Source organism: Arachis hypogaea, chromosome 14 (assembly GCF_003086295.3).
Source record: "Arachis hypogaea cultivar Tifrunner chromosome 14, arahy.Tifrunner.gnm2.J5K5, whole genome shotgun sequence".
NCBI classification, from domain to species: Eukaryota; Viridiplantae; Streptophyta; class Magnoliopsida; order Fabales; family Fabaceae; genus Arachis; species Arachis hypogaea.
The window spans coordinates 20,684,162-20,694,577 of record NC_092049.1 but is presented as its reverse complement, the minus strand read 5'-3'; the positions used below and the strand labels follow the sequence as shown (position 1 = coordinate 20,694,577).

General features: G+C 35.6%; 1 protein-coding gene across 1 annotated transcript; it reads right to left on the bottom strand.

Moving 5' to 3' along the window:
- Positions 1-9,569: 9,569 nt before the first annotated feature.
- LOC112742383 (uncharacterized) lies at positions 9,570-10,187 on the bottom strand. Its single transcript, XM_025791619.1, has one exon. The coding sequence runs from the start codon at positions 10,185-10,187 to the stop codon at positions 9,570-9,572; it is 618 nt and encodes a 205-aa protein (XP_025647404.1).
- Between the last annotated feature and the right edge of the window lie 229 nt (positions 10,188-10,416).

Here is a 10,416-nt window from a genome sequence, read left to right as displayed (position 1 = left end):
GTAGAATTCTTGGCAAGATGAATAGCACTTTGGCTATCACACAACAACACATAACGGTCTTGCTTGAAACCAAGTGCTGCAAGAAACTTCTTCATCCACAACAACTCTTTACATGCTTCAGTTGCTGCAATAAACTCTGCCTCTGTGGTAGAAAGTGCAACACACTTTTGTAGCCTTGACTGCCATGAAATAGCTCCCCCTGCAAACTTGACCAAATAACCTGAAGTAGACTTTCGAGAATCAATATCTCCTGCCATGTCTGCATCAGTAAAGCCAACTAGCAAAGGTTTCTCACCACCAAAACTCAAACTCAAGTTAGTTGTACCTTTGAGATATCTCATAATCCATTTAACAGCATTCCAATGTTCTTTACCTGGATTAGAGAGAAAACGACTCACAGTACCAACTGCATGAGCAATGTCTGGTCTAGTACACACCATAGCATACATCAAGCTTCCAACAGCTGAGGCATAAGGAATTTCATCCATTGCTTGTTTCTCCTCATCAGTGGTTGGACACTGCTTGGTACTTAACTTAAAATGAGGAGCAAAAGAACTAGCAACACATTTGGCATCATTCATGCCAAACCTTTGAAGCACCTTCTTTATGTACTTCTCCTGTGACAAATAAAGCTTCTTGGAATCTCTATAACGAGTAATAGTCATGCCCAAAATTTGTTTGGCAGGACCCAAGTCCTTCATAGCAAAGAACTTACTCAACTGTTTCTTCAACTCATTAATCCTCAAAGCATTCTTGCCCACAATCAAAATATCATCCACATAAAGCAAAAGAATGATAAAATCATCATCAGAAAATTTTTGCACAAATACACAATGATCTGAAGTTGTCTTACGGTAACCATGCTTCCCCATAACAGATTCAAACTTCTTGTACCACTGTCTTGGAGCTTGCTTCAACCCATAAAAACTCTTCTTAAGCTTGCACACAAAATCTTCCTTTCCTTTAACAACAAAGCCCTCCGGTTGCTCCATGTAGATCTCCTTGTCTAAATCACCATGAAGAAAAGCTGTCTTCACATCCATTTGCTCAATCTCCAAATCAAGAGACGCTGCTAATCCAAGCACAGCACGAATGGATGACATCCTCACAACAGGAGAAAAGATCTCCTCATAATCAACACCTTTTCTCTGGCTAAAGCCTCTAACAACCAATCTAGCCTTATACCGAGGCTTAGAATTGTGTTCTTCATTCTTGATTCTGAATACCCATTTGTTCTTCAAAACTCGCATACCCTTCGATAGCTTCACCAACTCATAGGTATCATTCTCAAGCAAGGACTTCATTTCTTCTTGCATAGCTTCAAGCCATTGAGCTTTGCTTTCATCTTCAACAGCCTCTCCAAAGCATTCAGGTTCTCCCCCATCAGTCAACAAAACAAACTCATGTGGAGAATACCTTGACGAAGGCTTTCTCTCTCTTGTAGACCTTCTAAGTGCATTTGCAGGAATTTCTAAAGCTGGTTCTTCATCTTGATCATCATCACCAACTTCATCAAGTATTGGATCAACTGTTCCATCTTCACCTGCACTTGTATCATGCTCATTATTTTGAGCTTCAACTCTACCATCTTCTACCATAGGCATAGAGGGAGTAATATCCAAGTCAGAAAAATCATCACTAGGCTGAACCATTGGCTTTTCCGCATTATCAACATCCTTCAATGTTTGGTCTTCAACAAAGACAACATCTCTACTCCGAATCACCTTCTTGTTAACAGGATCATAAAACCTGTAACCAAACTCATCCATGCCATAGCCAATAAAAATACATTGCCTAGTCTTTACATCAAGCTTAGATCTCTCATCTTTAGGAATATGAACAAAAGCTTTACATCCAAAGACTCTTAAATGATCATAAAAAACATCTTTACCTGACCATACCTTCTCTGGCACTTCAAATTGCAAGGGAACACATGGTGTTCGGTTCAAGACATGAACAACAGTGCTCAAAGCTTCACCCCAAAAGGATTTTGCCAATCCAGACTGTGACAATAAGCACCTAACTCTTTCAACCAATGTTCTGTTCATCCTTTCAGCCAAGCCATTCAACTGAGGAGTCTTCGGAGGAGTCTTCTGATGTCTTATACCATGCTCTTTACAATAAGCATCAAATGGACCTGAGTACTCACCACCATTGTCAGTACGAATGCATTTCAACTTCTTCCCAGTTTCTCTTTCAACAGAAGCTTGAAATTGCTTGAACACATTCAAAACTTGATCTTTGGTCTTCAAAGTGTAAACCCATAATTTCCTAGAATGATCATCAATAAAGGTTACAAAATAGATAGACCCTCCAAGTGTTCTTGTCTTCATCGGCCCACATACATCAGAATGCACCAAGTCAAGTATCTCTGACTTCCTTGAAGGTGGGTGGCTCTTGAAAGAAACCCTGTTCTGTTTCCCAGCAAAGCAATGGTTGCACTTTTGCAAAGCAACCTTACAACCAGATAAAAGATTCCTCTTGGATAACATATTCATGCCCTTCTCACTCATATGACATAATCTCTTATGCCATAAATCAGTTTCATCAACAAACTCAGCAGCATTAACAACATCTTTCACAATCTTTGCTTGAGTTAAATAAAGAGTAGAGTGTCGAGTACCTCTAGCAACAACCATGGAACCCTTGGTGAGCTTCCAACTATCACGAGAGAATGAGCTATCCAAGTCTTCATCACACAACTTACCAACAGAAAGTAAGTTCAACCGAATATCTGGAACATGCTTCACACGCTTCAAAGTCAACTTGGTACCGTTGGAGGTTTCCAAGCAAACCTGTCCAACACCGACACATTTTGCAACACCTTGATGAGCCATTTTTACATCACCAAAATCACCAGGAGTATAGGACGTAAACAAATCCCTCCTAGATGTAACATGAATAGAAGCACCGCTATCAATCACCCAACTAGTGCTATTATCAACAAGGTTAACAGATTCAAACTCTTCAACAACAAGAAAATCATCATGAGTTACATTAACCTTGTCTTCCTTGCTACCATCATCTTTATTTGTGCTCTTATCTTTACTTGCCTTGGCTTTCTCCTTCTTTAGCTGCCAACAAAATTTCTTCACATGTCCCTTTTGACCACAATGATGACACTCAATATTCTTATACTTTCCTCGAGACTTGCTTCTACTTTGATCTCTACCTTTAGGACCTCGACTTTTGCTTCTCCCCCTAGACTCAGAAACAAGAACATCTGAATGTGTAGTCGATGTACCTTGTGACTTTCTTCTCATCTCTTCATTCAAAACACTGCTCTTGGCAAGATCCATAGAGATTACACCATCAGGAGCAGAATTGGACAATGACATTCTGAGAATTTCCCACGAGTCTGGTAAGGAGCCAAGAAGTAACAATCCTTGAACCTCTTCATCAAACTTGATACCCATGGAAGATAACTGATTCATAATTCCTTGGAAATTATTCAAGTGATCTGTCATTGATGTCCCATCTGTATACTTCAAAGCCAACAACTGCTTAATCAAAAACATCTTGTTATTCCCAGTTTTTCGAGCATACAACTGTTCAAGCTTAATCCAAAGAGTCCGAGCATGTGTCTCTCCAATAATATGGTTCAACACATTATCGTCAACCCACTGCCTAATATATCCACAGACTTGTCTATGCAACAAAGTCCAATCATCATCAGATTTATCATTAGGCTTCTCTGTACCAAAAACTGGTTGATAAAAATTCTTGACATAAAGCAAATCTTCCATTTTTGACTTCCACAAATCATAATTAGGACCATTAAGAGTGATCATCCTACTAGTATTAGTATTAGCTTCCATTGTTCACAAACTCACAAGCCCAGAAAAATACCAACAAGCTCTGATGCCAGTATGAAAGAGCCTAGCAGCGGAAACGACACAAATGTCCAACACAAAAACAATATGGAAGCACTCACAACACAATATGGCAGCAACTATAACAAGCAAATATAGCAAGTAAAGCAATAATAAGAACACACCGAGATTTTAACGTGGAAAACCCCCTCAAGGTAAGAGGTAAAAACCACGAGTCGTCCAGACCAATGAAATAGCTCCACTATAATCAAATGAGGTACAAGAGAGTCTCAAACAAAGCACAAAAATGTGCATATAACCAGCCAAAACATCAAAGCACCAAAGCTCACAAATGAAAAGCAAGAAGATGAAATATACCCAAAAAACAGAGCTGCTGTCGAAGCCAATTTCTCCCTCTGTAGACCTCCAATTAAAATCTCCACCGTCCAGAATGAAGAACAAGATGTGAAGAATCTACAGTTCAAATTTCACGTCGATCCAACGGTGAAAGAATGAGAAACTGCCGTTCCAAAATTGCTGCTCTGTGTAAAAACGGGAAACCTAATTTCTCTCTTGCGAAGCCAATTTCTCTCACTGCAAATCTCCAATCAACATCTCCACCGACCAGAATGAAGAACAAGATGATAAGAACATGCAGTTTAAATTTCAAGCCGATCCAACGGTGAACAACTGAGAAACTGATATTTGAAATTTACTGCTTTGGGCAAAAACGGGAATTTTGTTTTTCCCCTTCTCTCTCACTTGGTGGCTACTCTCACTCACTCTCAATGACCCCAAAAATCTGAACTAGGGTTGTGGCACAATGGGTGCAAGAGACACCCTCAAAATGTTGGGCTTGGGCCTCACAAAGGAGAGAAAAACCCAACACCCCTCAAGTGTGAGCCTCCCCATCAAGCACCAACTCCCCCTCTTTCTAGCTCCTCCACCACCACGAGTATTCGTCCATCACACCGCCGCAAAACACTGCGGGACACGCCGCCCGGACCACCTTTGCCGGGAAGACTTTCGATGCTTCACCTTGAATACCCTTTAAAACTAGACCGATTAAACCATCGGCTCTGATACCACTTGTTGGGCCAACCGTGGGGAGCTCTTGACAACCGGGGAGAATTCAGGGAGGAATCAAGTGAGAGAACATAAGATGAGAAGACACCACATCCAACTCAAAACCTTAAGGTGTCAAGTTAATGGGTCTCTCATCTTATAAACTCCTCACTCTTCCATGCTTTTTTTTGATGTGGGACTAACTTCAACACTCCTCACACTTGCAACACTAACAATGTACGAAAAAAAATTAACTATTAAATCCACATTTTAGAAATCGATTGAATAGTTTTTATTTTTATATATCCGTAACATATTCGAATAGTTTTTTATCCGAAAATGGTAGTGTATAAATAAGCATATATAGAGGGGTTCAATATTGTTTGCGAAGGCAAAATGGGGGCATACTTGCTGTATTGGATGTAATTAATGAATTTCTTAACTTGGTAGGGAGAAGTTGATTTAATAACAGAGAGAGGAATGGCTTTACCTACTTCATTACGTACGAAATAATAATGTTAATGTTGTCATATAGTTCAGTGGTTGTTGTTCCTCACTTCTTCCCACTTCCCACTCTGCCCTCTACTGCACGGTTTATAGTACTTTATTTTAACTCTATTTATACACAATTTCAATCTGTTTGGTGGGGCTTTCAACCCCTCACAATTTCTGGTGAAACCAGTACCTAAATATAAGGTACCATAAAATTGTTATATTTGAGATTAATAAGTATATAAGGGAGATTTATTTCGTTGGTGAATACTTATGTGTATGGTAAGTATGGTACACATTTGAAATTAGTGAGGTGGGAGAGGAAATTTAGATGGAAGTGGGAAATAGACATAGAACTTGGAATTCTATAATATAAAGTGTTACATTTAAGCGTTTTTTACAACCTATTAAATTAGCGTCTCCTAATTAATACGTCAAAAAATAAGATATTATAAAATGTAAAAAAAAATTTAAATTTAAGAAAATTACAGACATAAACATTCTTTGTCTATTTTCCATTTAATTAGATGTTACCGTTTTATCAAAATAATAAGTGAAAAATTGACAGAGAGTGTTTACGCTATGATGTTCTTAAATTAAAAAGGTTTTTACATTTTATAATATATGGTGCTACATGTTTAAGTATTTTTTATTTTCTACTAAATCAGTATTTTTCACGTGAAAAATAAGATACTATTTTATTAAAATGGTAACATCTAATTATAATATTTTGATAATAAATTTTTAGAACAATGACATTTAAAAAAAGGGTTAATTTTTTACGGCCTAATGAAATTTTCATCCTTTAAGTTCCAAGCGAAGGAATATATAGAATCTTTAATTTTGAAAAATTGCATATATTAATCTAGTATAGATTAGGATTTAGGGCAACTACTAACTAAGAGTTATGCAATCTAATCTTTATTTAATTTCTGGTTGAAAAGACTTTGTGCTTTGACTCTTGCTATTAAAGAAAAGGGGGCATTTTCCTTTGTTGATTTCCAGAAAAGCTTAAACAGCTACAAATAAATAGATCAATATCATTCTTCCAAGTCTCTTCTTCTCCGAATCTAGCACATGCAACGTGATATGCATACGACCCATAATTATTGTAAACGAATAAAAAATAGTCCTTCTTAATTAGCCTGTTCATTCTTTATTTCTATAGATATATAAAATAAAAACTGGCGTTAAGTTTTGGGTTATTGCTTAAAATAATTTCTAAAAAATCATGAGTAAATCAATTTAGTCTTTCTATTAATTTTTTTTTGTTAATGTATGATTATTAAGTGTTACGTAACATAATTTTTTAAAGACTAATTTTAACATTAACCGATTAAGTTTTGCATTAACATAAATTATAACAAAAATATTTTATAATTAAAAAATATTTGTTAAAAATTATCCAAAATTTATTATTTTTAATTTTATTTAATATATTATATAATAAATAAATATTAAATAAAATAAATTTAAACTGGTTGAACTAATTATTTTTTATCTCTTTAATATTACCGTGAAAATACTGAATATGCCTTAGATGATACCTTCCTATTTAGGAGCTCTTCAGATTAAGTTTCATACATGTAATCATGTTACTAATAACCTATAACAATCATTGGACTAAGAAAGTAGAATTATTAAAGACTCGTCGCTTATTATATATAGGAAGTTTGTTATTGTTCACGGAAACCAAATATATATAATGCAATTATAATTAGCCAACGGAGATATAGACAATTTGTTTATGCCAATAAGGCAATAAGCCAATAAGCCAATAACACAACTTTAGCTTTTCCTTTCACTATTAATCGAATCAATAATTCTATTGGCCAACCAGATAATCCTTCTTTCTTTCTCGGTTAATTATGTAGTTATTTATGTATCTCTGTTTAATAGTTATAAATTTAGGGATAAATAATTTCATATTCTGGTATTAGTGAGTATACTATGATTAAAAAATATAAATTTCGATTTTTATTATTCTCAAAAAAATTTTAGCATAAGACAAAAATAGACTCATATATACAATTGATGATTTAAGCTAATAATAATAATAATAATAAAATTGTAGTAGTGATTTTAAAATGAAACTGTCAAAAGAATAAGAGAAAAAAAAGAGAATAATGGAAAAAAATTAATTTTAGTCAGAGAATAAAATTAGAACGAAATAAAATATTTAAAATAAAACTAAGATGATTTAAATGTTTAGAAATAAAATAAAAAAAATTCAACTAAAACTTAAAAAACTAAAGCACTACTTTCACCCCCTTTTCATATTTATTTGCCTAAAAAATTTTAGATATCATCTAATTCAAGCTCAAGGAAGACTTGTTACAAATGTATTTGTAGTAGCTAGTGTTACATATAGTCTAACAAAATGGCTGTTACAGTAATGGTAAAAAACTAGAATGACTCTGACGTTTGTATAGCATACACTTTATCCTTTTAATTGGTTCTTTAATGTATTTTGTCTAATTCTTGTTTTATTTTCTGATATATCTTCCGGTCCACTAGATTAAGTATTAATTTGGCGTGAATTTGAGCTCCACTTAAAAATTTATCGTTGTTAGTGAATTATTGCATATATAAGATGGAATTGAAACCTCCAACACTTATTTAACTTTAAGCAGACAAACTGACCACATACACGACGAAGCCAATTTAGTTGTATTTTGTGTAATTCTAGTAAACAAATTTTGCCATAAAATTCGAGGCTTCTTAGCAGCCACAATAATAGAAGAGGCTGTTTTATTTTCATTATTATTGCAAGGGTGGTGGTTCTAGTTTTGCTTTCGACGCAATTACTTTATGGATATCGGAATCTCTAACCTATCCCTCTTAATTATTACAATGAGACAAGGATCTAAAATTTCTAATTAAGTTGATGAGCACTATACTCATCAGTCATAATAGGTAGGCTACTTCTGGAATTAAAAAGAAAATTGCATAATTTTTCATGCTTTGCTGTTTCTATTTGATGGAGTAATGTTTAATTAATACAGTTATTCTTAGGTAAAAATTTATTATTATTATTATTATTATTACCTTATGGCTTGAGAATAAATGTATTTAAAGTATACTTATCACGAGACCTAAAATTAGATTATTGAAAAATCATAGCCTAGATATACTTTAATCTCAGAGAAATTAAAGTTGAGACATACTTGCCAATTTTAAGTCAAAATTGAAATAGTACTAGTAATTCATAAAAACAGTTTATATAACAGTGAAAAATAATTAAGAAATGTGTGAATTGCTGGTTGTTGCTACATACTACAATGGCTATCTTTTTCTTTTTTTTTTTTTTGGTCATGAAACCATGACTATTTATTACAACCCATGGTTTAAGGCCTGGGCCTACAACTACCTATAACTATGTCCCATAATATTTGTTCCTAAAACCCACTACGATTAAACCATAATTTTTTTCTAACAATTATATTTTCGGTTTTGTTAGGAACTAACTAAGAGGTAGTCAACTGAGCCAATTAGTTGAAAAATAGGAGGACGGTTATAAAAAAAAAAAAATAACTCCTCACTATTTTAATTTTTTAAATTTTAAAACTAGAAATATAAAAAATTAATTTTTTTTTGGACTGGGATCCAGGCCAACAACCAACCCAGATCCAAAACAGGACAACCCAAACTAGAATCAAACCCAAACAACAAACCCACATCCCAACCCGGTCCTATTCCTTATGATTTCTCAAGACCTTCCGCTATTACAATAGATTTCCCATTTTCCAACCCGCAACTGAAAGTATCATTACCTAATACCAAAATGTAAGGGTATATCAACAAAATATACAAAAGAAAATTATATACATGATGCTGCTCTAGTAAAAGAACCGAGATAGAAAATTGCTGTGCTGAAATGCAAGAAGAACAAAAGGACAATGTGAGGCCGCCCTGTTCACAGAGCTTCAAAACTGGAGGAGAAGAGGGAGAAAAATTATAACCGCAGATTTCAAACAAAGAGGCTAACCGCGCATGTAACAGAGACAACCTCCCCGATCTACCAATTTCATAGTCTGAAAACCCTAGATCAAAGTCAATGGCCACCTATGCAGACTAGTGCATCAATACAGCAACCCACCTGACCCCCTCTGCCTCAATTAGAAGCTCTGCCTCTGGTATTCATACAGTATCGTGGAACGAGTTGTCCTCCACAGCAACCTAATTAGTGCTCCTCACCTCTCAATTCGCTCCTGAACTAATTAGCAATCTGGAGATAGCAAGCTGATCCCCTCGGAGAATGTTCCTGATGGACAGTGGCCTATGCATGATCCAATTCTGGCGGAGGGTGCCGTGACCTGTTAGCTTCGCCACTTCATGCGCTAATGAGTTCGCTTCTCTAGGCACCCAGGTAAAGCCACAGTTTGGAATGCCTCCTACTAAATGTAATATGTCCTGTAGAATAACTTGAATTTCTGCAATTGTTGTATGTGATTTTAGTGCCTGAATAAGCATCTGATTGTCTGATTCTATGATAACTTTTTGCATTTGAAAATTACGTGACAAAATTAAGGCTGCTCTAACCGCTAATGCCTCCGCAGCTAATGGCGAAGTGGCAACTATTGAGGAGTTAATTCCTGAGAGAAGGGTACCATTATGGTCTCTAAATATTGCTGCAGTTGCTCCCGTAGAACGAGCTTTATCAAAAGCTGCATCCACATTGCATTTGATCCAACCCACCAGTGGCGGTCTCCAGGTAACTCTGCCGCCTGTTCTTGTAGTATTAGTTGAACTCTTTACTGGTTCCTCTGCCATTTCTGCAAATTCTAACTCCATTAATTTAGCTTTACGAATCACCATGATAGGATTAGGAGTAGACTTCTGATATATCGCTTGGTTTCTTGCTTTTCACACTTCCCACACTAGAAAACCAACCATACTGCTGCAATGATCATAATCATTCCCTGTGTTCAATTTCATTTTTTCTAGAATATCCAACAACCACTTCCCAAAAGAAAAAACTGTTAGGGCCGTAGGGCAGCATTGAATTTGGGCTCCAAACCAAGCTGCCCTAGTCCAAGGGCATAGC

What these genes read in the sequence shown, in the direction of transcription:
- LOC112742383 (XM_025791619.1), bottom strand. Translation starts at nt 10,187, where the DNA reads ATGGTGATTCGTAAAGCTAAATTAATGGAGTTAGAATTTGCAGAAATG.